General features: G+C 50.4%; 1 protein-coding gene across 2 annotated transcripts; it reads right to left on the reverse strand.

The window, feature by feature from the left end:
• Window positions 1-1,320: 1,320 nt before the first annotated feature.
• Window positions 1,321-25,706, reverse strand: Tkt (transketolase). 2 transcript variants are annotated; one of them, XM_005348752.3, is made up of 14 exons: window positions 25,489-25,706; window positions 16,729-16,846; window positions 15,759-15,872; window positions 15,131-15,228; window positions 10,189-10,380; window positions 8,473-8,591; window positions 7,198-7,391; window positions 6,437-6,601; window positions 4,970-5,126; window positions 4,736-4,866; window positions 4,020-4,103; window positions 3,841-3,934; window positions 2,808-2,930; window positions 1,321-1,618 (listed from the first exon to the last, which is right to left on the reverse strand). In XM_005348752.3, exons 1-14 carry the CDS (start codon window positions 25,593-25,595, stop codon window positions 1,443-1,445), a joined length of 1,872 nt encoding a protein of 623 aa, XP_005348809.1. In that variant the 5' UTR covers window positions 25,596-25,706; the 3' UTR covers window positions 1,321-1,442. The 2 variants fall into 2 exon arrangements, with proteins under 2 accessions (XP_005348809.1, XP_026635565.1); XM_026779764.1 differs by lacking the exon at window positions 25,489-25,706 and adding an exon at window positions 24,990-25,078.
• Between the last annotated feature and the right edge of the window lie 1,998 nt (window positions 25,707-27,704).

The raw sequence follows: 27,704 nt of genomic DNA on the forward strand, positions 1-27,704 counted from the left end.
TATGTCCCATTTGGCTTTTGGAAACGTCTTTACATAGGCCTGTTACCACTACATAGTGCAGCAACTTTGTTGACACATACGGGCACTAAGCTAAAGGCTGCTCCCATCATCCTTTAGGACAAAGACTGCATAGTTTCTCCTATAAGGAGGCCATAGGGACAAAAAAATGTAGAGTCACAAAAATCCAAGCTGTGGTCCTTTACTGTCCACACCGGGCCAAGGATCACATTATCTTGTAGGAAGAAGTAAATAAAGTGTGTGTGTATGAAGTAGTACCGGAGGTTTTCAGTAATGCCACTGTCACTTCCTCCACCTGCTGCGAGCAGTTGCTGCCCAGAGCTCAGAACACAGCACCTTCCCCAATCTCCTTTCTCTGATTCCTATGTACGGGGTGTGCTTAGCATTGTAGTACCGCAGATGACCACCAGGTGGTGACTAAGCACTGGTCCAGACCTCTGGTTTTACAGTGTACTATTTTGTTGTTGTTATCGACTATGTAAGAACAAAACACTGTATGGTTTTACAGTTTACTATTTTGTTGTTGTTATCGACTATGTAAGAACAAAACACTGTAATTATGTGAGGGCTCCAAACTGTTGGCTGAGAAGCAGTCCCTTCCCACTGTCCCTCAGCTGTCCCAGACAGGGAAATGGTCTGCCTGCTTTTCTCAGATACGTAGGCTCCAAGCCTCCCAGGGTTTGCCCTGAATCCAGCTACCCACTGAGAAGTCCCAGTCATCTCCCTGAGACCTACCTTCCCTGCTGTTTCTGGAGTTGGTGCCACACAGTCCCTGGCACAGCCAGATCTGGCCAAACAGCCCACTAGCTGATCAGTAGGACGGGCTTTCTCTGCTCAGACTCAAGGGCGGACATGAGAACAGCTCTGCAGATGCTCATCCTTCCCAAGGCACTGAGCACTTCCTGGGAAGCCTGCCGGCAGCTCATGTCTCCCAAAAGACAAAGAACAAATGAATCCTCCAATTTTTGACAAGAGTTGCAAGAACTTGGGGGACTTGAAGAGGCTATGAAGGATCCAGGAGAGTTTCTAAGCAGGAAGCCTCCCGAAGAGTACTGCTGGCTTTGGGGCACACTAGGGACGGTGGGAGGGGCTGGATCGTAGTCTGGCTAAAAGGCAGGGTGCAGTGAGTGTCCCCTGGCTGTGGCTGGGAGAGGCTGGACAGGGGAAGGTGATTGATTCCTGGGGACACCCAGATCCTGGCTCCAAGTGGAGAGTCAGCTGTCTCCCGCCCTCTTCCCTCCCCCATTCTTCCCACAGCTCACACTGGATATGTTCACATCAAAGAGAAAAATGGTCTCAGGGTTAGTTTTTCTCAAAACATATATTTACGTCTCTTCTTAGTACGCATCTCAGCACCTTGCTAGAACCTTGCAGGAATGTATGGTTCTCCCACCCAGCACCCCACGCCTTCCCCAGGGCTCCCCCTAGCCCTTGGTGACAAGGCCCTTCACAGCTTGCACAATGGCATCCTTGTCAATACCAAACATCTTCAGCAGCTCAGCTGGCTTCCCACTTCTTGGCACTTGGCTAACAGCCAGGCGGGTGACAGTGACTCCGGGTTCGCCCACGACTGCAGCAGACACGGCTTCACCTATGCCACCTGAAAAAGGAAAATCAGATGGGTTTCAGTCTGAGCCCAAGATGGCAACAGCTGCACATGCCCCCTCCCCTTGCCAGAGCAGACATCACTAATCCGTCATAGTACTCAGTACTTACTCCAAGTCCAAATGTACACTTCAGTCTGGTTTTTCCTGAGACAGCTCAGGAGAGCCTCAAACTGACCACAGTCTAGGATGGCCTTGAGCTTCTGATTCTTTTAATTCGACCCCCAGAATGTTGGGATTACAAGTATAAGCCCCCTGCCCGATTATGCAGTACTGGGAATGGAACCCAAGACTTCATGCATCCTAGGGAAGGACTCTACCAACTGAGCCCTTCAACTATTTTTGTTTGTAGCTCTGGCTGGTTGAGAACTCCTTAGGTAAATCAAGGTGACCTTGAATTCACAAAGATTCACCCATCTTTGCTTCCTGAATGCTGGATTTAAAGGGACATTGATTGCCAGGACACTTAGCTTTACACAACTAACAGAAAAAAAAAAATCCAAACCTTTTTAAAAATGTGCCCATTGAGCATGGGGACCTTAGGGAGGGTTAAAGGGGGAGGGGAGAGGCAGGGAGGGGAGCAGAGAAAAATGTAGAGCTCAATAAAAATCAGTAATAAAAAAAATTGAAAAAAAAATGTGCCCATGGAACATCTTTTTTTTTTATTGGTCCCCTGGAATAGGAGTTTTAGATGGTTGTGAACGACTGTGTGGATGCTGGGGATGGAACCAAGGTCCTCTGGCAGACTGCCGAATCTTTCCAGCTCCTTTAGTTTGTAAACTTTTTATTTAGTATGTGTGTGCACACATGGCAGAGGGCAGCTTGACCCCAAGCTGTGGACTTGACCTTAGAGTCTAAGCTCACATCCTCCCCGGAGACGCCTCTAAGAAACGTGGCAAGTGCTTGTAGGATCTGCTTTGAAATGACCAAAGATGACCTTCTGTATGTAGCCAGAAAACACACAACCTTATGTCAGTACAGCTGGGACTTGGTCTCTTGTGAGGGCTTTGGCTTAGGGACCCAGCTAACTTACAGCTGCAGACTGGCTAAGCTCCATGAATCCTTGCCAGGGCTGAGAATGGCAAAGGCAGAGGAATTTAATGCATTGTCTACCCCTTGGCTCCCTGGCCCTGCCCCTGCCCCTTTCTTTAGCCTTCCTGACCCAGTCTGGTACAGTCCAATTACCTTCATAGTAGTGATCCTCCACAGTGAGGATCCTGCCTTTGGTGGCGCGGGCAGAGTCAAGAATAAGCTTCCTGTCCAGGGGCTTGATGGTGAAGGGATCCAGCACACGGATACTGATCTTCTCTGTGAGGGAAGACCAGGACACAGCTAAGAGAAGAGCTACGTGCTGTGCTATGCCTGTCGTGGAACTTCAGGGTTCTCTTATCCTGAGTAGGGTGTCTCGAAGATTGTCTCATAGCTACTGGCCTAGAAGAACTACTCTCTAGGGCCGTCTGTCCTCACTGTTGAGGCTTTGCTTACCAGTGCCCTCTGAGAGATCCTGCTCAGCTGTGTACCCTGTTGGCTGTCTAAGGACAGAGTAGTATGTGGGGGCCCTGATCCTCCTATGCCCGTGAAGATAAAGGGCGGCTTCAGATGTCTGCTCTATGGCAAAGGTTTACGGAGTGATAGGAAGAAGAGCTGTAGCTAGTCACCCTCTCAAGAAAAGCTAGATGCTCACCATGATGCCCTGCCTGGGCGGGGCTGTCTTGACTCTCAGGCCTGGCATGCTACAGCCTCAGTCCTGTTTGCCCTCAAAGCGTACAGGCCACTCTGAAGTCACCTACCACCCTTCACTTCCTGATCACAGCTTGAGAAGTGACAAGTCTGGTGATCCTATTGAGAGGTTAATGCCTGCCCTACGCTATCACTAGCTGACATTAATACCTATAATAACAGTACGAATGCAAAGTCACACCTAAGGCCTCAGGATAGTCCCAAAGGTTAAGGACCAGTTTACAGATGGGCAAACAGAGGCACAATGATGGTGAGTAATTTATTTAACTAGGGCTTGGTTGAGCCGTCATTCCAGTCCTATCATCAGGCTCCAAGGCCTCTGATATGATACACTGGGACCATAGGTTCTAGAACTCAGCGTCTCGCCGGACATGGCAGAATGACTCAAAGGGTGGCTTCAGTGGCTGGCATCATTTAACTAGATGAGATTCTGTGACAGCGCTCAGTCTGGAGCCTGCCTGGGTCCCTTTCTCCTCACCTTTCTTCAGCAGCTCTGCAGCAGCCAAGGCCTCATGCAGAGTCACACCGGCCCCGATCACCGTCACCTGGTCATCTTTGCTCTTCAGAACCACCTGGGGGTGACAAGGGGAACGTGAAGTGGGAGCAGCAGCAGGGTTGGTGGCTCTCTGGGGTTCTCTCAGACCGAAGGGCACTGACCTTGGCTTGGCCGACCTGGAAATCCTCATTGTTACTGTAGATGATAGCATTTTCGGGGCGGCTGGTCCGGATGAAACAGATGCCCTGAGATTGGAACAGATAAACTGAGAAATACAGGATAGCACTTAGGCCTGTCCTATGATAGAGGCGGGAGTTTTCTAGAGGGCCACTAGGTACAAGCCTCCTCCAGCCACCAAGCAATGATAAGCTACAATCACCGTGTCCCAGCTGCTACAGCCAGGAGCTGGAGCTTGGTCTCTGTGGCTGGACCTCTAAACACATGAGAGGCAGCCTCGGCTTAGCTAATCTCAGACCGCAAGCAAGAAGGGGGGCTCTCCTGACCTCTCAGTAGGGCTACTCCCCAGAATGCCTCAGTAGGGTCAGACCCTGATCTCAGGAGAGAAATGGGAAACCCCATGCTAGTCTCTGTCAGGCAGCTCTTGATCTGAACCCTGAGGCTCAATTTGCTCTGTTCCTCAGCTCAAAGAGGAACGAGCAGCTGTCAAACCGGCAGGTGTTGACCATCTGGCCACCACCACCATGAAGCACCGAGAGCGGTGTTCTTCCTGTACTTGTTTCTTTAAGTTCTACAAACACCAGGGACAAGGTCAGGAAATGCCTCCCTGGGCACCAGTGACCGACTCTCTGTGCTTGCCCACCCCCTTCAGTCTCTCTACGGAAGAACTAGTTTCAAAAAGAACGGCCACCTAACTAACCTTCGTATTGGCTGCTAGCTCCACTGCCTTCTCTGTCGCCACTCCGTCGCTTGGGTAAAAGACAGTTGACATGGGGACTGACCGGAACATGGCCAGGTCTTCCAGGGCCATCTGGGAGGGCCCATCTTCTCCTGGGGTATTGAAGAGAAGATGATTGGCACCCCGGTCCCAACCCCTCACACCCCTGATCTAAGGCAAGGAAGGCACTGGGTGTAGCATCCGGCCTCAGCTCACCAATGGACACGCCACAGTGGGAACCACAGAGGTTGATGTTGCTCTCAGAGATGGCCGCCATGCGAATCTGGTCGAAGGCCCGCGTGAAGAAGGCCGCGAAAGTGCTGCAGAAGGGCACTGTCCTGTCGCGTGTGGCACAGCCCACAGCAATGCTCACCTGAGGACAGGAAGGGCAGGTCAGCCCTGAAGAGCAGGGAGCCCAGAGCCCTCCCTAGACCACACGTGGGAGGTAGAAGAGCCTGCGATCCTAGCATGCTAACTCACATGAGACTTCAGTATGCCTACAATCTGTTAATAATCACTGCAAAACTTCTCAAAAATCATCTTCCTTCAATGCATAATAGAGTCAACAAGTGTTATATAATAGGGCAGAACAGGCTCTTCTCCTGAGATTGTTACTACATTTGCTTGGCTAATTTCCTTTTCTTCTTTAATAGTGAGTTAAGAATTTTAATGTGTTTATTATCTGTAAAATAGAAATAGCTATGATAACTATGTTGTTTTTTAAAAATATTTATTTATTTATTACATATACAATATTCTGTCTGTGTGTATGCCTGCAGGCCAGAAGAGGGCACCAGATCTCATTACAGATGGTTGTGAGCCACCATGTGGTTGCTGGGAATTGAACTCAGGACCTTTGGAAGAGCAGGCAATGCTCTTAACCACTGAGCCATCTCTCCAGCCCCTATGATAACTATGTTATAAATATTTTGTGTAACCTACATTGAAGAAAGTGTTAAGTGTTTGTACAAAGACTTGAGAATATGAAAATGTATGTATATCTGTTATGTGTATCTGTGAAAGTTGTGGAAGAAAAATCATTTTCCATTTGACACCAGGTATGGTGGCAGTCTGCAATCCCAGCACTCAGAATATAGGAGGATTAGGAATTGAAGGCTAGCCTTAGCTACATACTGAAATCTAGGGCAGCCTGGACTAATGAGAGCACATCATATATATATATATATATGAGGGTTCTAGGGGCTGGAGAGATGGCTCAGCAGTTAAGAGCATTGCCTGTTCTCCCAAAGGTCCTGAGTTTGATTCCCAGCAACAACATGAGGGCTCACAACCATCTGTAATGAGGTCTGTTGCCCTCTTCTGGCCTGCAGGCATACACATAGACAGAATATTGTATACATAATAAATAAATAATTTTTTTTTTTAAAAAGAAGGGTTCTATAGACCAGCAGGTCCCTTTACCACCATACCTGTCTTACATACAAGACCCTCCATGTGTAACTGTCTCTTGGGAATAATCACCCCCAAAGTGGCTATTCAAGATTAAAGGTCAATGTGGCTCCTAGTCGCTGCTGTGGTTTCTCTGAGCTGGCCCATAGCTGGCAGTTGGCATTGCCAATATGGCTGCCCCAGGGAGGAAGAGGACTTCATCTTGCCCCCACCCGCATCATGGTGGTTTGCAGCTGAGGCTGGCTGTACCCCTGAGCCTATTCCAGCACCTACCATGTTTTGCTCAGCAATGTAGCACTCAATGAAACGGTCTGGGTGCTCTTTTTTGAAGATCTCTGAGAAGGTGGAATTTTTGGTGTCCCCGTCCAGGGCAATGATGCGGTCACTGGCGTGACCCAGCTTGGCGAGAGCCTGTCCATAGGCCTTCCGGGTGGCTATCTGTGGGGAGGAACGAAGGCTCTGAGTACCACCGAGGTGTGTGTAGGACTGAGGCTGGGCACAGCAGCAGCTCATGATTTAATCCCAGCACTAGGGAGGCGAAGGCAAGAGTATGCTGAATTTAAGGCCAAGTTTGGGCTATACACAGTGAAACTTGGCGTCAAGAAACTAAAAACAACAACACAAAAAGGGAGACAGAACAAAAAAGCCCAGCGAGACCTGGAAATGGCCAAAACACAAGACCAAAGGCCTGAGTATCAGAAGGCTGCAGGCTCCATGAAGGGCTTTACTCGGCAAAGCACAGACTAATACAGCTCTGCCTAGCTTCTACCAGACCACAAAGGAGCCCTGAAGTCTGCAGCCTTTTCAACTAGAAGCTTACTGTGTGACCAAGGGTAAGTCCCTTGCCCTGTCTGAGCCCCTGCAGGTACCTAACTCCCCCATCAGGAGCAGACAGGAGGAGCCTGAGCTTCCCCCTTTGCCACTGACTCATTCCTTCCACAGACCTCTGGAGGCAACTTGGCTTAGAGATCAGGAAACTAAAGAACCAGCCCCATCCCAATTCTTTCCATTTCACAAAAGAGCCAACTAGGTACCTTGTCCCCCACTTTGTAGCTGGGTGGAGTGGGCATGCGGATGTTGGCAATGTCCACTGAAGGGGCATCCTCCTGAGGGGGCGTGGCCAGGATCTTCTTTTTACTCTGGACCTGGCTGTAAATCTCCTGGATAATCTGATCAGCCATGTTTTTGGGGAGGGGCTTCCCATGCCATGACTCCTTGTCTTCGATCCCTGTGGATAAAACCGGAGAAGTGAGAAAGTCGTCAGGCAGGAAAATTCTGGGGATGGTGGTGTCACAGGAAAGGACAACGGGGACATCATTAGGGACAGAAAAGGAGGGCCACAGAAGAGGAGGAGCTGAGCATGGGCTGATGCGTATCCCCTTTGCCACTGTCCCCATAGACCCTTGCTCCAGGCTCTGCAGGCCATGCTGGAGAACTCAGACTCAGTTTTGCAGGGAGTAGGGAGGAATCCCTGGCAGAAGATAAAACTGACAGTCGGAAGGGAGAGAATACTTCCAACTTATGTCACTGCGGCCTAAGGAGATCCAAGAACAGATCAACCCTCACAAGTCAGTACCAGGCAGTCTGAGGCACCCCCAAACCTGAACCTCCATGTCGGTTCCAGGGCTTAACTCAAATCGGCCGACTTGGCGGCAGCAGGCACCTTTACCTACCATGGCATCTCGCCAGCCCCCTTTTCCTCTTGAGTCTCACATAACCCACGTTGGCTTACAGCTCATTAAGTAGCCGAGGGGACCTTGCTCCCTTCTGCCTCCACCACCCAAGTGCAGGCAAGGGCCACATTCCTGGTTCTCTTTCTGTCCTTTTTATTACAACCATCAGAAGTGAGGTGAGATGTCTCATTGACTCTGATAGCATATGGCTTCATGTTCCTCCATCTTTAAAGGAGGCAAGGGTTAAACGAGGCCTTGGTATCTGGAGTTCACCCCTGGGTGTTGAAGAGGGACTATGCTTGCTTCATTCTCAAGCAGGGAATCATCATCTACAGCCTGGTGAAGGAAAGCCTCTCCCCAATGTACTACTTCCTTGGGGGAGAATTCAGGTCTTTCCAGGAGCTCCTGGGCTGTACAATTCCAGGCTACGCTGCAACCCAGGGCAGATGGCTGGAGCTGGCAGAAACACTCCATTAAATGACACCGTACACTAAGGTCGGGTGGAGGGGCTGTCTCACTACAAAACGTCTGCCTGTCTACATGGCTCAGTCGAGACCAGCCACTTTAGGAAAATGACCAAGAGCAGGCATTTCTCCAGGCACATCCCCTCTGTGGGGATGAGGAACACATACAGACCTGAGATCCCGCGGCCCTTGAAGGTCTTGGCAATGATAGCTGTCGGCTGGTGCTTAGCCTGGCCGAAGGCCTTACACAGCTCCTCCACGCTGTGTCCATCCACGATGATGGCATGCCAACTGGGGAGAGAGGTGGCACAGGGTAAGGGGCAGCCAGATGCCAGAGTACCCACAAAAGCCCTCAGGAAAAGATATGGCCTAGCATCTGGGAGCTTGCCTGCATGCCACCCCATAGCTTTCTCCAGCTGGAAAGTCTAAGACACCACTGCTTCCAATCTGGACTTCCTTCCTTTCCCCGCATTATTCTGCCTCCTTTGGTCACTTTTAATTTCCCTCCTTTCAAATAATTCAATGCTTAGGTCATGCACCGTCCTCTCGTCCCCATCTGCTCATTTCCTACTAAGAGATGTTTTGGAGACAACGCACTGAGTTTGGAATGCACCTGTTATTAGATTAATAAAATGTTTGGCTCAGTGTCCACCCGATTCCTCCACAGATGCTGCAAACTTTGAAACACTCAACTGTGTTCCCTATCCTCTGTCAAGGAGCTGGGACATCTTTGTGAGCCTGAACACCGTTGGGGACTGAACCCAAAGCCACATGCATGGCAAGGGCTTTACTCTTGAGCTATGCCCTCACCACCACCTTTTTGGTTATTAATAAAGATGGCAATAGACAGAAGATGTAGCTCAGTGGTATTAGTGCTTGCCAAACATATGAGGTCCTGATTCCATACTTCAGTAACACATGTGTGCGCACGCGCACACACACAAACACACAGACATACACGGTAATTTGTCCAAGGTCATCATGCAAGTTGTATGAGGACACAAGGAATTACAGATACAGACCCCAGGGGGTGTTGCCAGGTCTATACTCAAGTTTCCAGACTGGTACAGTCTTGGGGAAACACCGTATAGGCACCTTGTGGCTGTGTCCTTATCTGCCCAACAGAAAGAATATTCCTAACCCACATCTTCCACCTTTGTTTTTTTTTGTTTTTTTGTTTTTTTTTGAGACAGGGTTTCTCTGTAGCTTTGAAGCCTGTCCTGGAACTAGCTCTGTAGACCAGGCTGACCTCGAACCTCGAACTCACAGAGATCCGCCTGTCTCTGCCTCATGAGTGCTGGGATTAAAGGCATGCGCCAACACCGCCGGGCCTATCTTCCCCCTTTGTAAGGCCAAGACAACCTCGACAGGGGTCCTCATCGACAACCACACAATTCACTGCAAAGGGAAGCCATGAACGCCCCACCCAAGGCTCTCAAGCCCCACATTTCCCCAGCCCAGCTTGCTTCCCAGCCAGCCGTCCTCCATAGCCTTCTCAGCCATACGGGCACCTTAGAGTCCCCACCCTCTTGTCTTTGGGGCTGAGGAGAAACGCTGAGGCGGGAAGCCCTGAGGCTTGCACCGACCTTCCCAGTTTTACAACACTGGATTCTGAACTCATTGTCCCTGAAGGTTGAAGTGGGAAGTTGAGAAAACCTGATACTATTTCAGTAGCGAGGAAGCCTGCTCCTACCTTCCAGGATGCTGGGGTTGGACTAGCCAACTCATGTTCACTTTGCTACATGTCCTTCAGCCTCATGGACTGAGCCTATGTGCACCTGTGGACTCTTCCCCCGTAAACAGACTAGCATCTAGGTGATGAGCTATGCAACCACGTAAATAAGCTTGCTTTAACAGAGTCCTTCTCGGGCCACGGCCTCACACATACCCAAAGGCCTCACAGCGCTTCTGGTAGATGTCCACTTGGTGCTGCAGTGGGGCTGGGTCACTCTGGCCCAGACGGTTGACGTCAAAAATGGCAACGAGGTTGTCCAGCTTGTAAATCCCGGCAAAGGCCATGGCCTCCCAGACAGAGCCCTCGGACACTTCCCCGTCTCCCAGCATGCAATAGACGCGGTAGCTGTGGACAAAAGGCAAGTGGAGAATGAGACCCTCAATACCACCCTCCCAAGAAACCTACTAGACAGAGGCACAGCCAGACACACAGATGGCTAATGTAGAGCAGGCAGCAGGGACACGGCTAGGTCAATAGCGTCACTAGGACCCTAATGCCTAGCCCACTCTCCACAAGTAAGCCGCCAGGAGCCACAGGACTAGCTGCTCAGATGATGAGGATCTGGACAATAAGAATCAGAGTTGGGGCTGTTGGGGAAAGAGTTACAAGGTTGAATAGGCTGGAGAGCAAGTCAACAGCCCCCCCCAACTCCCCCACCACCCCAGAGTAGGATAGATGGGACCTTGGAAACCAGGCTTGTTCCACCTGGGGGAAGAGAATAGGCACAGCTGCTCAGCATAGAGTCCAGGTGCCTCATGGGTAGGCTCTCTTGTCCTTGTCCGTTCTCCAGTGGAGCTTTCTGCCCTCAACACAGACAGATGTGGGCATCTCAAAGCCGGGTGTGAAGGTAAGAGCATGAAGTCAGGCTACATTACTAAGATCTGTGGGTCCCCTGGGAGGGTGGGGTGAAGCGGAGTGAGGCCAGAGGCAGGGGACTGGCTCAGAGACCCCCTAGCCTAGAGAGGTGAGGCTGCGGAGGTGATATAGCCAGGAGTAACTGCCTTCCTCCATCATGGGTCTGCTCATGGTTGGTGCTGGACCCTGAGCTGAGTGACCTCCCTGAGCTGAATTCCCCAAATCCACAGAGGACAGGAAAACATTCAGATCTGCCAAAGGACTTGTGTCTGAAGGTTACGTATCTGTGGCCTGGACTGTCCAGCTTGCTATATAGGAAAACACATGGGGGGGGGTGGATACCCTACACCTTGCCCCACGTTCGGCTGTGTGGTTCTGCCTGGCCAGGCTCACAGAGGATATATACCCCTTAGCTGCTCATGACAGCAGTTTGAATCCTCAGAGTGACTGCAGGCCAAGAGCCAGGCAGCTAGAGCTGTCAGCATGACTCAGCACTTCCTCAGCCAATAGGCCAGAGAACTTTCTGCATGCTTCCCTGTCTGGGATTTTTCTTGTGAGCCATCTACTGGGTGGGGTCACTGGTACCCTGACCCAAAGGGCCCACATTTCAGACACATGCTTTTCTGGACCGTGATTTTCCTTAGGTCATCTTCCCTCTTCCCAAACACCCGAAAGGAGCTCCCCAAAAGGACCTCTGTGATAGGAGCCAGAGAGGCAAGCATGTGGGGATCCTGACCTCCAGAAAGAGTTTCTAAGGAGGCTGAATGGCTGTGTCCCATGTCCAACCACTTCCACAAAGTCAGACTGGGGCCAACCAGGGTCACAGCATAGTCTTATACTTCAAGATTAGAGACAGAGACAAGGCTGGCCCATAGGGTCAAAAGACTAAGGAGAGGAGGATATCCTAAAGTCCTGAGATGCTGGGGATCAATGAGGGGACCTAGCTGGAGATGCCAGACCTGTCCAATGCTAGGGACTGGTGCTATACTGTGATCCACTTGAGGACCCGTCTCAGTACGGCTCTCCAGAGGCTGTAAACTAAGAAGGCACCCAGTCACTGACAGAACTGTCAATATCAGACTTACTCTGTACATCAGAGTTAAAAAAAAAATCCAAAGATGATGGGGTTGGGGGAGTAACTCAGCAGAGGAGTGCTAACTCAATTAGACAAGGCCTTCGCTTGCCCTGCGAAAAACCAAAGAAGTGAGACATGCTTAAAACCACAAAGACTTAGGCCAGTCAAGAACCGATTCGCTTCAGGTAGAGGTGCCTGCCTAATGCATGTGATTTGCTGTTTTGTAGCTAAGACAGGGTCTCGCAATGTAGCCTTGACTTAGAGAGATCCGCATGCTCTGCCTCCTGAATGCAGGGATGAAAGGCTCACGCTGCCCAGCATGCCAGCCTAATGTTGATAGATCCTATTTACTCTTTAGATCACAGAAATAAAAGCTCTACAGTGACAAACAAGGGCCAGGGACTGCAAAGGTGAAGTCATAAAGGTCAGGTCAATGCTCACGGAAACCATCTTGCACGTCCAACAAGACGAGCTAACTGGTCTATGGTATGCCCACAGGACAGGGCATTGTAGACACCAAAGCAGTTCTTGCTAGTTTAACCCCAAGGAATGCCTAGGTTAGACTGTTAGCATGTTTTAGGGCTCGGCGGGAGCTAAACCTGACCAACTAAGTTCAGTTCCCCACGTCCCTGATTGTCTTCAAGTTATCCACTGATCTCCACGGGCATAGGCATTCACCTCCTCACTGCTCTAGACAAATGGAGACGGGGGATATGTCTAGGATTTTAAAAAGCAGAATGTGAACTTATATTAGGACTACAAATTTGTAAATCCTTTTATGAAGACTTAATGTGGAATATATTCTTAGATTTAAATTAGGGAAAGGAAAGGGAGCCAGACTTGGAGATGTGTGCTTATAATTCCAGCCGCTTATGAAAGAAATCGAGGCTGGATGATCATAAATTCAAGGTTAGCCACAGCAATTAGGACTATAAATAAACAATAAAATGGAGAGCTAATCCTTTTTTTTTTTTTTGTTATTACTGCTCTGTAACTTCGTGCTAAACAGGCAGGGTCCAGATGTAATTCTACTGCAGCTGTTATCTTTCAGGAGACCTGAATTTTACATTATTGTCTTCCACTTAATATCGCTCTAGGTTGTAGTTAGTGCTACTAAGTTTAGTGTATTTTATTCTGGTAAACAAGTATTTTAGCTATGCAAAAAGAGCATGAAGACTGTTAGGCATTTGTCTAAAATACCAGAATTTTGAAAGCCCTGGAACACTGGCTGATTGTCCCTGAATCTCAAAGGGCAACATACCAGGAATTTGAAAACTGAAAAACTTGTTTTTTTGTTTGTTTGTTTGCTTAACTGTATCACTGCTGGTGAATAAATATACTTCAAAACAAAACAGAACAAAAACTTTTAAGAGACTGCAGGGAGAGAGAGTGCCAGCAACCTCTTTGTCTCTATCAGCATGCCACCTCTGGGTGCCTGGCTGGGGCTGATAATCTCTGGGTGCCCTGGCCCTTCACCTCCACACCCCCACCCCTACACAGTACTGTCTGAGGCCCCAGGCCTCAGCTAACCCTGGCTCTAAGCCAGCACAGCCTCTGAGAACCCACTAAAGCCCTTCTTCCTATACTGGAGGGGTATACATGTTCTATTATGTCGAGGTCGGAAACACTCCTTCCCAGGGAATTACTTCAAGCAACTGTAGGAATAATTAACTCACCCTTCTGGCTCTAGGCCGAATAGCAGGTTCTTAAGCACAGCTTATTCTGTGTACTTTACCTGGGAATGAGTCATTTCTGGGCGTAGCTATGCTCGCCCTAAAGCTCGGCCAGGAACTGCAAGGCAGGCTGTGCTGTGGGTGACCCTGGTCTGAGGGGTAGGGTCCTGGAAGGGCTGGGGCTCTCCTAGAGAGCTGATCCAGACAGCCCCCCCCCCCCAAGAACTTCCCACGAACAGGTGCTTCCCAGTGTGTGGGCAAAGCAGTCAGGCTTCCTGCAGCCACCTGCCCCCAGAGGGACCTGGCCATGCCCTCTCTTCTGCAGGGTTGACTTACTGGGAAGTGGGATGTTCCTGGCTGTAGACCAGTCCCCTCCAGCCCTCCTAGGAAGCTCCTTGCCCACAGGGCACCTGGGACACTCAGAGTCAGACCAGAGGCTCTAGGTAAGAAGTGCTCTCCCCAGTGACACCTCACACCCTCTCCTCAGTGGGGCTTCTAGTGAAACCTGGCACTCAGCCTTGTTCCCACATAGCGGGCTGAGGAACTGTTTGGACCAGTGGTTATTCCTAGCAGCTTGTTCACTTCCTTGATGCAACCTGTCCACAGCAGACCAAGTGGCTGAAATCTGTCCCGAGGGCACTGGAGTTCTATAAACCACCTAGTCCAGAACAGCTAACCCAACAACCAGGCCGTACCCACCTACCAGTCTCTTCACCAGCTGATGGGAGGTGACAAGAACCCGGGAACCTTCCAGAATAGCACAGGCCAAGCTTCCTGGTGCCAGTCAGACATGGGGGTAGGAAGGCAGGCTTCTCTGACACTTATAGGATCCAGCCACTAGACTGAGGGCGTGTGGCGGCACCATGTATTCAGGGTACGAACCTGGCCTCACAGCCAGACTCTGGAAGGGTCTCTTACATCTGATTTGATATCATCTGAAAAGGGTGTTGACCAATGCTGTGGAATAACCCTTCTGTATGCTGTGAATGTATGTTGCTCTTATTGGTTAATAATAAAAGCTGCTTTGTCCTATAGCAAGGCAGAATACTGCTAGGTGGGAAATCCATGCAGAGCTGCAGGGAGAAGGGCGGAGTCTCTCCCTGACTCCTGACATGAGCCAGTCACCCAAGAAGCAAGATGCCAGCAGATCAGTAAATCTACGGTCATGTGGCAAAACACAGATTAACAGAAATAGATAATTTAAATGTAAAAGCTAGTTAGTAATAAGCCTGAACTATAGAACAAACATCCTGTAAATCTCTGAGTGATTATTTAGAAGTGGCTGTGAAACAGGACAGGACAGAGCAACCACCGTTTGCAGACCACATCACCATCTTCAGGACTTCGAGGGCAGAAGGGGGCACAGGTTTATTTTACTTAGCCCCAGTTAGGCAAGAAGAGAAGCCAGGGGCAATGTAGGAGGGGTTAGGCCTGGACCACTGAGGAACCTCCCTCAAAATTATCAAGGGAAGGAGTAGGGAGTGTGGGTTACCTGGCTTTGTCAAAGTATTTGCCTGTGTATGCCATTCCACAAGCAGCTCCCAGGCCCTGGCCCAGGGAGCCAGTGGCTACATCGGTGAAGGCTTGTTTCTGTCAAAAGAGAGATCCACAGTTATTCAAGGGGCCAGGAAAGAGCCGTTTGCTTCCAACTCACCCCCTAAGACCCTGGTTTCTCTGGCCACGGCAGCCAGGGCAACACTTCCACCCTGAACCAGTGAACCGCTCCCCTGCAGAAGGCCCTTCTAGAGACTGAGTTCTTATTCAGACAGCAAAGTCACCATGGGAGTGGATTCAATTCCAAGCCCTGTCCTCCAGTGAACTGTGTGACCTCAGGCTGGGAATTAAACCACTCAGAGCCTCATCACCTCATCTGTAAATACAGCTCAACACACAAAGTGACTAGAGATGGGGAACGGAGATTATACATAGAGAGGTTTCAGCACCAGCAATACCTACACCACAGCGTGCCTGTGATATGCCAGCATGTGCTGGGACCAACCTGGCACTGAGGGTACCACAAGTACTCTGCCATCACCTCCTCTACCTCTTTCCTCTCCGTTTGTGCATAGGAAAGAGGAAGATGAGCAGGGACCAAAGAGGCCCCCTGTTGGGTGACTTACCGGGACAGGATGCCCATCCAAGTCGGAGCTGATCTTCCTCAGGTTCAGCAGCTCTGCCTCGGGCAGGAAGCCAGCTTCAGCCCAGACTGCGTAGAGGATGGGCGCTGCATGGCCCTGTGGGGACACGCACAAGGAGGAGGTCAGAGGCACAGCTGCAGGGGCCGTTCCCACTTTAACGTGCGGCTCCTGGGCCTGGCTGAGCTGGCCAGCCGGGATATCCATTTCAGAGGAGGAAGCCAGTGAAGGCCACTTCTCCTCTTTCATCCCTCTCCAGACTCTTGGTTTTCAGCCCAAAGTTCCCACAGTCCAAAATCGGGAGGCACCATGACAGGTGCAGGGGGCACAGCTGTGCAGCTGGACAAGTCCAAAACCCCAGCAGGCAGCCGCCACCCTAATCCCTGTTTCTGGCATGGGACATACTTGGACAGACTTCTAAGCCCCACAGCCTGCCCCAGGAAACCAGAGGCTGCTGAGCCAGGCCAGAGGACAGGTGGATTTGGGGTAATTGTGGATTTTTACTAGAAGAGGAAACACAGGGTGTCCACACACCCAAACTGCAGTAGATTGTCACGTACAAGGAGAGCACACTTTGGCCCTCAGAATGCTGGCACAACACAGAGGGACTCAGGCAGAAGATGACACAGGAGCTCCAGACCTGGATTCGAGTACTGCCTGTCAGCATCAAAACTGAGCACACACCCCACAGAAGCGCAGGTTCCACGGTAGCCTACCCCTCTTTGTTAGTCTCTCTCATGTGCCGGGCTACTGAAGAGTAACCCATTAATTCTGGGCATTGGTTCCTTACCTCAAGTTCAATTTATCAGATCAGCACAAGGCATGATGGGGGGAGCAGGACAAACAGGCAGTGAAGGTGAAGGAAAGATGGGCTGGGGCTGAGCTACCACACACCATTCCAGGGTCCTCACAGGGCCCAGCCACAGGGAGGTGTGGCTGGCAGCAGGGCTCTTACCTTGGAGAGCACAAAGCGATCATTGTGAGGGTTTCGGGGATCCAGGGCCTTGTAGCGCATGGTATGGAAAAACAGGACAGCCATGATCTCAGCGGCACTGCAGCATGATGTGGGATGGCTGTGGCCGAGGAGAGAAGACAGACATGAGCATCCTGGCCTCAGACCCTGACCTACAACATCTACTCTGGCATGTGTCAGGGGCCTGGGGATGCCTGCTCCAAGGAGACTCATAAAGGCTTGGCTCATTAGAGCCACGGGCTCCCACTCCTTAGAAACATAGTACAGGTTTCAAGGAGGCTACTGTTGGTGACTTAGGATCTAGAGTGGCCAGTGGGTACCAGAGGCTGCCACACTTTCCCAAAAGTACCCAGTATGGAGGGTGGAGCTTAGTACCTACGTAGGTGTTCCTAGAGGGAATCTAACGACTTAGCTGAGAGATGGTACCTACACCACTGATCAAGGAGCCACATCCCAGAGACTGCCCAGAATCCACCTGCTTATAAGGAGCGTTCTGCCCACTCCAGGGTCCATTGGAGTCTTGGCCAGAGGGGTAAGGGAAGGTTTGCAAACCTGAAACATTGGATTTTAGTTTTCTTGTTGTTTTCTGAACGGACACTCTGAAAGCTGGCATTGAGAAATGCGTAACACGCAAGCTCGTCTTCCACAAAAGGCTATCCTTGTAAAAATAAAAACCCCTTCTGCCTGTGGATAAGAGCCAAGGGGGCTGGCAACGCAAGGACCCGCCCTTCCAGTTCTGGAGTGGTAGGGTCTCTAGTTTAGAATCTTATTTTGATAGCCGAATGGTTTTAGAAAGCACAGGGATCATATCCTAGAGGCCAGGTTAGCTCGGGCCTTACAGGATCACTTCGTTGACCTGTTCCCTACTCCAGAAGTCCTGGCCAGCTGCGGAATCAGCCTAGCTACACTCCATTGAGTCACACAGCCTCCCCCCATGCAGCCACGCTCAGCCCTAATGCTATTGTTCGAGATGCTTCACACTGAAACATAACATGCCAATACCAAGCCCAAGGGCACATGCAACCCTGGGTGGGAACACACCAGCAGCCTCCTCCCGTCTTGGGGTCCCCATCAGGTTAGGGGTAAATCGCTGCCAGCATAGACAGGTTAGTAGAGGAATCCAGAACTGTCCATGCTGGTTTAGTTCCCACATCCCCAACACACAGTAGCCTCGTACTTAACCATCTCTGTGAACTCCTGGTCAGGGGGGAAAGACACTACACCTGGAAAGAGGGAGGGAGGACATGTAAACTCTTGCCTGTCTCCCAGGAACCCTAATCCCTTGTTCCCGGCACCAACTTCAGCTGAGAACACCCAGGCCAACTGCTCTTCCTGCCCTTTGAGTACAGTCCCCTTCCCAAGATGACTCAGCAGTTAAAAGAGTTCACACTGCTCTCCCATAAGAGCCAAGTTCTGATCCAGCACCCACATGAGGAGCTGCCTGTAGCCAACCCCAGCTCCAGAGGTTCTGACACCTTTCGGCCTCCACAGGCACCTACACTCGCCTGCGCATACCCATATACACACACCTAAAAATAAAATAAATCTTTTTTTTAAAAAAAAATAAATGCAATAAAAATTTAAGGGGGGATGGGAAAATTTAAGGGAGGAAGCCCCAGTGCGGAAGGAAGGCCCCAAAGAAGAAAGACAGAGGCAAGGACTCTTGGTACTGGCCCCAGGGTGACACTCTGGCATGGCCATAACTAAGGACCTCCCGAGGAATTACCCGGCAGAGTGTGACTGCGGCAGAGGAATGCCCAAGCTCACACAGCAGACAGGGAGGAAGGCGAAGAATTTACAAGAGATGCCCCAAGTTGATAAGTGGAACAAACCATTGAGTCAAGCTTTCCTTGCTCGGCCCTGGAAGAGGATATCTACGACACATCTGGCCCTGGCCAGCTGCTGCTGAAGCCCCACTAAGAAAGCCCTGCAAAAGGGGCCCAGTTCTCCCACAGCAATGCACTTCTGAGCAGGGAATATGGGCTGCAAGCCGTAGTAGGTATGACTTAGTTGGCTCATTTCCCCAAGGCTCAGTTTCTTTATGAATGTGGATGCTGTGAAGGGGCTTGGGGGACCCAGTGAGAGCTAACACAAAGGTACTCAGTGGATTGACCACTGCCACTAGTGGATAAAGGCACAAGGTGCCAAACCTCTCAGGGTCTCCAACTGCTCCCCCACAGGTCAGGACTCTGCTTCACTGTCACTCCAGGCAAGAGAGAAGAAATGAGCCAAACATTAAGAGAGGATGGCCACTTTTAAGCCCAAATTTCTAGAACATCTGTGGGGTCAGAAGCACAGGGAGCTGAGGCTTCAGGGCTGAACTCTCCTTGCAGTCCAGCCTGCCTGAATCAGATGCCTGTGGGTGCCATGTAGAACATACCTGAAGATGCGGGCTGAGCAGAAGTGGGGAGGGGGCGGAGGTATTCTGTGCCCCACAGGAGCTACAAGTAGACTTGGTTGCTTGTTAAAAACTGCTGTCATGGCCCAAGAGGGCATTTAAAATATTGACCAGTTCAGTTTACCCAGAAAGTGTGCAATGTTTCCCTGACCCCCCGCCACACACACACACACACACACACACACACACACACACACACTTCCTTGGTCCCCTCTCCAGGAGGGCTTCTACCTCTGCTCTTGGGCTTCCCCACAGGAAAAGTCAAAGATCTCCCAAGGAGCCTCAAGGTTTGTCAATGAATGAACAAACCAGAGGGGCTAAGCACTCACCATGGCCTTACCATAGCCTCAAAGGCTTAAAATCTACAAAGGAAAAGACCTGGACACCCAAGGGAGTACAGGAAACAAGTGGACTGGGCTTAAAGAGAGCAGAAGAAAGATCCGTGTGTGATGTGCTCAGCTGCACACTTGTGTGCCTAGGTGCATGAAGGAGCCAGGGTATGGCCTTGGTGGTCTTTCCACATTGGCAGATTCTCTGTGTAAAAGCCCACAGGCTGGTCTGGAATTCACTTTGTAGACCAGGCTGGCCTTAAAGCCACCTGTCTCTCTGCCTCCCATGTGCTGGGGCCCTTGGTTAATTTGGCCTGGGATTCACCAATTAAGCTAGACCGGATGGCCACTGAGCCCCACAGACCCAGCAAGCCCATGTATAGGAATATACAGAAGAATGGAAACATATGTTCCATGTGCACCCCGAGGAACAAACAAGACTGTTCCCACATTAAACAGCAAGGAACGACCTGGAACCAACCCCTGCATGCATCAACAGAACAGATTAATGTAATAGAGTGGAATATATCCAGCAGTGGCCACAAGTGACCTACCATTTCCAGACCTCACATCAGCGTCACCTCACAAACGGCATGAGGCAGAGCAGAGCATAATTGTTTGTGAATACATACAAATATAATTTATGCACACTATAAAACAACAGAATAAAGGGGCATTCAGGGTGCTTTTCTGGGAGAATGGGAGATAAAGAAAAGACAAAGAGGTTGCCTCCCTCCATTGCTTCCCATTTTAGTTTTTGAGACAGGGTCTCTCATTGAACCTGTCTAGACAGACTGATAGTCAGTCCATGGGGCACTCCACCCTGAGCTGGGGTCACAGGGGTACTGCCACACTCGGTATGCATAGCCCCTCCCCTTTTATTTTGTTAGCGCACACCTATGATCTCAGCACTTGGGAGGTAGACTGTGTCCCATGAGTTCAAGGCTATCTTGCTGTTTACAGTGAGTTCCAGGCCAGCCAGGAATATATAGCAAGACCTTGTTTTGAAATAAATTCAAGGCATCGATGGAAGTCCCTCGAACAGTGAGCTGACTCTCACCCAAAACGAACCTGATCCTGGACCTCAGACCATCCCTTCAGATCTTTGTCTCACCTCTTCCAAACCAGCTCGATCAATAGCTCTACTGACACCAAAGATCAGCTCTCATGTGCTTCTCATTTGGGGGCTGAGGCTGTCAGGGTCTTCAGAAGTCAAGCGAATGTTCAGAAACCCAGTGCCTGCCACCAGCAGAGGGAGGATAGAGACAAGAAAATGTGACATTCAGGGGAGTAGGGGTAAAAAGAAATGAAGCATGAGAAGTCATGCCATCATGTGGACAAAGATATTACACCACGTGAAAGAAGCCAGACCCAAAAGACCTCATTCTGTCCAATTCCATTATGATAAAATATCCAGAAGAATTAAATTTTCAGAGACAGGAAAGCAGACTCGGTGTGGGGAGAGAGAAAATGGCAGATGCAGAAGAAAGGCCTTTGCTGAGGAATGTCCTAAAAGTGATAAATTCACTAAAATTACCATAAATATATATGTGTGTATGTATATATATTATATATATATAATCTCGGCTGGATAGTAGTGATGCATGCCTTTAATTCCAGCACTGGGGAGCTCAGTAGGTAAATCTGAGTTCAAGGCCAGCCTGGTCTACAGAGCAAGGTCCAGGACAGGCAGAGCTACATAGAGAAATCCTGTCTCGATAAGCAAACGAACCAAAAACCAAAAACAACAAAATCTCAGAATTAGCTGCGAATACAATTCAGTGGTAGAGCACTTGCCTGACTCCGGGTTCACTCTCTAACGCCACAAAAACAAAATGCGTCAGAAGCCCACATTTCAAAGCTTTCACTCCGTGCAGTGCACGTCCTCGGAGCAGTTACTGATCTGTCAGTGGAAGGACAGCTTGCTCAGGAGTCTACACTTCCAGACAAGCCGCACAGCCTTCCTCCACCGCACTCTTCCCTATTCATGGATGCAATCAACTTCTGAGCAAGAGGCCCCAGTGTGAGTTCTGCTCTACCTCACCTCTAGATACAACAGCACCAAACCTGAACCCCCAGCTCTGTCCAGGTCCCTGGTCTCAGGGGTGTCGTGGACACCGGGAAAAGAGAACTGCTCCCGATTCTATGGATCCAGGCTCTGCAGACAATAGGCCAAGTCTAGGAGCCAGTTTGCATTAACAGGAAGTCCCCAGCAGAGCCTAATCTAGTGCACATACCTTGTTCTCAGCTTTAAGGAATCCTGGCCGTTAGCGCTGCTGACTCAGAGCTTGCCCAGGCAAAGAGCCCAGTAGCTCAAGAGCTGCCAGGTGTCTTCACCCTGAGTTGAGAAAGGCTGCTGCTGCTGGGGCAATCCCAACCACTTTGCTCTTGCCTCAGCTTCAAGTCGGGCAGGGGCAGGAGTCACATAGGGGGACTAGCGTCTTGAAAAGGCCCTCTGCACATGTCCCCAGAATGCCTCTGAATGCCAGAGCTGGGGAACAGGGAAATAGACCCAACCACTTGAGCAGGGGGAGGGACCCCAGAGCCTGCTCACTCTGAACCCTCAGTCTCACTCCTGAGGAACCTGATTTGAAAGCCATGGTTTGGATGCTGTTATGTGTTACATGTTGGAGGTTTGAACCTGGGTGTAGAGGTGTTATAGAACGTTGGAAGGTCAATGGGGAACTGGGGGTATGCTCTCTGACTTCCTGTTTGGCTGGGTTTCTTCCTTTCATATATATTCCCACCATGGGCCTCACCTGGACAAGCTACTAGAACTTTCTCCATCTAAAACTACAAGTTTAAACAACAACAACAACAACAAACCAAAAAACCCAACAACCTTTTCTTTGGGCTGGAAAGCAGACTCAGGGGTTCTAAGTAGTTGTTGCTCTTGCCAGGGACCTAGGTTCAATTCCTAGCACCCACATGGTGGCTTCACAACCATCCATAACTCCTGTTCCAGGGGATCCAATGCCTCTTCTGACTTTCATAGATATGTATGTGTGCTACAGGCAAAACATTCACATAAAATCAAGAAATCTAAAAAAACAAATCAAGGCCGGGTGCTGGTGGCATATGCCTTTAATGCCAGCACTTGGGAGGCAAAGGCAGGCAGATTCCTGTGAATTTGTGGTCAGCCTGGTCTACAGAGCTAGTTCTAGAACAGGCTCCAAAGCTACACAGAGAAACCCTGTCTCAAAAAATACAAAGCCACCCCCCCCCAAAAAAAAAACTAAAAAACAAACTAAAATAAACAAATGAAAACTTTTCTTCATAAAGTTAGACTGCCCTATTATCTTGTTATAGTAATGAAAATGAGACTATCTATGATCTCATCATTTAAAGATGGAGAAACCGAGGCTCAGAGAATGGTAGGATCTTTCTGACAAGGACATCGCTGTTCAAAACAGAGATGGAGAAGACCTATCTCCTCAAGCTCACAAGCCAGGTCTTAGCCTACCTTATCCTTCCAGGTACTCACCCCAAAGCTGTGGGTCAGAAACTCTAAGGGACTAGCTGAAAGCACAGACCACTTCCCCTTTAAATCAGGCCCGACGGTGGTGCATCGGTTTGGCTAACACAGCCTAACCCTGCAAGGTGAGGGCTGAGAACTTTTACCACTAGCCTCAGCAACCTGGCCACTTCTGGCAAGGCCACTGGAATTTCCTTTAGTTAAAGCTTGGATGAGTTGGACCCTTGCCACACAGCTGCCTCTGCACGTGGCAGATGACCCAAGAGAGTCCCGCCACAAAGGCCTCTGTGGATGGCCTGTCCACCCAGCTCCCCACACAGAAACCAGTGTGGGACTGACTTTCTGGGACCTCGTGGGGTCTACTGCAGCCAAGGCTGATGATAGGATACTGTCCACTTAGGACTTGCCATCCTGAAATCAGCAGCCTGGATTCTAACTGGTAGGATGTCCGACCTCAATGGGCAGCCAATGAAGGCTGGACCAAAGTGTTTTTTTTCTCTGCCAGATTCCAAATTATCTTAGAAAATGGGACACATTGACTGGGTGGTTAGTTTAGTTGGCTGCAACTGACTGGGTCAGAACTTCAGTACCGAGCCTGCCTTCACTTGATCCCTTTACTTGCTGGACCCCATTCACTTGCAGTGAGTCTCCAAATAAGCATTCAGGAGCCCCAAACACAGTCACATCTCAAGCCTTCCTGGAAAATTTTCTGTACACACATACGCTCTTTGCACACATATTTCAAAATCATTCTTGTGACAGAGCTTGAGAAGCAGTGTCACTTCCTTCTGAAAAACATTTCTCCAAGTAGTACGTTTCTGCACCTAAAATAAATCCGAACATGCAAACACAGGCATCGTGTTTTACATACCCACCTCTTCCATTGTGTACATGGATACTTTCAGAGTTCAGTGAACTCCTAAGGCTACAATGTAAACGTCAGTGTAACTCTGTAGCGGCTTGCAACCTTTTCTGCTGGTTTCGGAAGTAAGCCCCCTTACAACTGAAAAAGTTACTTAATTTCTCTCCAAGGGGTACCTTTCCCCAGCCCCTTGATTCATTCTCCAGCCTGATACAGCCACGAACCCAAGAGGACTTTGAGAGGCCAGCTCCACACCAGGCAGTACTAAATGGCCACCGATTACCAGTTTGTGCAGACCACTTAACACACTGCTTTTCAACGTCTTCACCTGTAAACTGATTATCAGAAAGGAACCAAGGATGCTGTGTCATTTCAGGAATTCCCACTTAGCTGTCCCCTGATCTTGTCAAGGTCTGTGTGCTTATCCAGCTTTGTAAAATGCGCCCCTGCATAGGGACCAGTTAGTTAATGCTCCGCCTCTCTGTCTCGACTTCAGAACCTGAAGGGAATCGTAGGGCCCAGTAGAGAACAAGCAATATAGGACATGAAGAGCAACTCTGTGCTAAGCTAAGAAGACAGTGTGAAAGGAAGTCAGGTCTCTACTTGGGCAGGGAACACCCTATACCACAGGCAACGATCTAAATCAAAGAGAGATAACAGGTCCAAAGTATGTTGGGGAAGTACGGTGGGCAAAGGGCTCTCAGTCCAAACCTGAGAACACTCATCTCAAAAGCATGAGTAGGATAAGTAGGAACCCACGCTAAAAGGCCAGCGAGCTTAACTCCTTTATAATATGTCCTGTATGGAACTGGCCAGAATCCAGATTTCTGGTTTGTTCCAAGTTCACAGCTTGGTTGGGCTCCTGAACACTCCCAACACAGACCCCCAAACCATTTCACGAAGCCCACACCTCCGTTTCAGCGGTTTCACACCGGGCCCGATGAAGATCTCAGAATTTCTTGAAATCACCCAGTGTGGAAACACCGTTATCCCAGAACTTCCCTTTCTGTGTGGGCCTCGCTCCTCCATTCTACAAGCTTTGCAAACCTCCTGCCTAGGGTCTGTTCTTGCCTCTATTCTTTCCTCCCAAGCCCAGGGTGTAGCGGACACGAGTCACCTCCCCGCCCCCACCCTGAAGTCCTCAGCAGCGCCGGGATCCAAAGCAGGACCCCAACTCACAAAAGGCAGGAGTAGTGTCGAGGAGGGGAGCGTGGTTAAAGATTCGGAGATGAGTGGGCCCGGAGTTTCCTGCAAAATGGTGGACTCTCCACACAATTTTCCGCTTACACTGCAAGGGCTCAAATGCCAACTCTCGCTGTGACCTTGAACAATTGCTATAAACCCGAAGCCTCAGTTTCCCCATCTGCAAGTCAGTGGAACCAACAGGTTGGTGGAGAGGGCTAGGGCCCACACGTGCGCCAGGTTCTCCCGCCAGCAGACATGGTGGCCACCGGGTACAGCCGCGGAACTCGGAGGCGCGCTCGGGTGGAGCGGGAGCCGGGGAACCGGGGCCGGCGGGAGGCGCTCGCGAGGCCCACGCGGCCGGCCCCGGTGGCGGAAGGTTCCGCCATCTGACCGCGCCCCCGCCGCCGCCCTCATGGCGACATCGTGCTGCACGACACGGAGCCGGTGAGACCGCGGGACCCGACTCCCCGCCCCGCCAGAACCGCGCGCTCACCCCGAGCCTGCCGCGGTGGTGGCCTGGATAGAGCTGATGCGCAGGCGATTGGCCGTGTCCTTCAGGGCCTGCAGCTTCTGCTGATCCGGCTTGTGGTAACCTTCCATGGCGCGGTCGGGCGAGGACGAGGACACTGAGGCTAGAGACTCTGAGCCAGCGGCGGCTCAAGGAGCGACAGGCAGCGGCCGAGGCCCGGTGCTGCCGGCGGGCGCATTAAGAATCCTTAGGACCCACCCAAGAGGGCGGGGCGGGGGCGGGGCGGAGCGCCGGATCACCCCAGGCCGACGAGTGGCCTCCGGTCCCGCCCCTCGCTTTCTGGACACTAGCTGCCTGGCCTGGGGTGTCTGTCTGGGCACATGCTTTGTTGGCATTAACCACGTACTCTAACAGTAGCAACAAAGTAACTTCACCACCGTTCCTGGTTCTAAGCGTAGCTCAGAGTTCGCCGGCTGACTTGGGTGGGGTTGAGAAGAGAGATTTTCATTGCACTTCACTAAGGAAATGGCTGAGACTTGGCAAGGTCGTTTAAAGTCACAGGGCTGGTGGGTAGTGGGTCGGCTGCAACAGAGTATCCCAGCCCCTTAATAGTCTCGGAGCTTTAGGGACCTGTGCAGGGCATGAGAATCGATACACAGTACCAGTCACGGTAATATTGCGAAATTACTAGAGTAGGCTGGTCTCAGACTACGAGGGCCTATGGAGAGATTACTGGGTTTGCCTCTAGGTCTGTAGGCTCAGGAGCACCACTGTTCTTACCAGAATGGGAGGAATGAGGCTCCCCAGTGTGGAGGTAACAGAAAGCATTACCATCCCAGTCTCTGGATCCATGACGCACGCTCAGGTCAGTACTGTTTCCGGAGGAGGAAGCTGCAAGCCTGTGAACCGGTGCTGGACAGAGGCAAAAGCACCTGTACAGCCTCTGCCCAGGTCCTCTCTGCGTCCTTCACAGCGCTCAAATTCACAGTCGTGAGACAATGGGCGCTGTGCTAGGGAGCGCCCATCCCCCAGTGCTCCCTGTCAGGCCTGTTTCCCAGGTGTCCCAATCAGACTGAGTGTGGTGTGTGATATAGCTCCTGGCTTCTGCTGGCCCTGCCCAAAGAGGCTGACCCTCCCCCTAGCTGTTTACTGGACCTGGGACTGGAGAGATGTGGCCTCAGAGTGTTCCACCGTCGAGAGCCTGGGAAAGTGCCACTCTATCCTCAGGCTGCTAACTGGTCAAGGAGGCAAACTTCGAGAACCCTTTGGGCCTTTCAACCCTGTGACCCTGAGGGCAGTGATTCCTGGCCCAGCCCTCCTTTTCTACGCCTCTCTGATGGCACATTGCTGACTTCATCATCTTCTTCACAGTGAAAAGTTATCGCTATCTGTTTGGGAATGGTAAAATAAGCAAGCGAGGTATATGTTTTTATTTCTGAGTGTTCATTTCTGTATATCTGAATGCCTTTTTTAAAGATTATAAAGTAGTTACCTTTCTCCCTTCCCTTTCCTCCCTCCAAACCCTTCCCTACACCTCTCCTTGCTTTCTTTCAACCCTGCTCAAAGATCTGCGGGCGACTAAGGAACCCCGAGATCGGGAGAAGTAGTCTTCCCCAGGAAAGAGCACACCCGTTGGCTACCATAACCCTGAAAACACATATCCAAGTGACATTCTACAGACCAATTAGGTTATATTTAGGAATACTTATCCCTACCTGCATGTGAAAACAATTAATGAAAAAGATGCTAATTTCTATATCCACTCTAGTGAAAATGTCCCTACCTCCACCCTGGGAATCTAGGACCTTGGCTATCATTAGCGTCTAAGATCTTGTTTCATCCTGGGTTTCCATATTAACTGGGTTCAGGTCATCCTGGATTTCAGCCATATTTCAGTTCTTTTGTCTTCCCCAGGGTCAGCTTTGGATTCAGAATACTGGGCTGGCTGGAGGTTTTGCGATGTCCTGTTTGTTGGGTTTGGGTCTTTATTCAGAGATGTCACAAATCACATGGTACTTGGGAGCAAGACTTGGATTCCACCTGGCTTCCAGCTCCCTCCTTGTTCCCCTGTTCCCCTTACATCCGAGATCTGTTGAGTCTCCTATTCGTATTCTTTGTGGTTGCCAGAGAAAACCATTGCTTCCTTAGTGGTCTCCCTCCACTGTTGAAATAAAACTCAGCATATACACTCCTAGCCTCCCTCCCATTATCTTGTGTTTTATTTTTATTTTTTTTGGCAC

The sequence above is a fragment of the Microtus ochrogaster genome, chromosome 6 (assembly GCF_000317375.1).
Source record: "Microtus ochrogaster isolate Prairie Vole_2 chromosome 6, MicOch1.0, whole genome shotgun sequence".
In the NCBI taxonomy this organism is placed as follows: Eukaryota; Metazoa; Chordata; class Mammalia; order Rodentia; family Cricetidae; genus Microtus; species Microtus ochrogaster.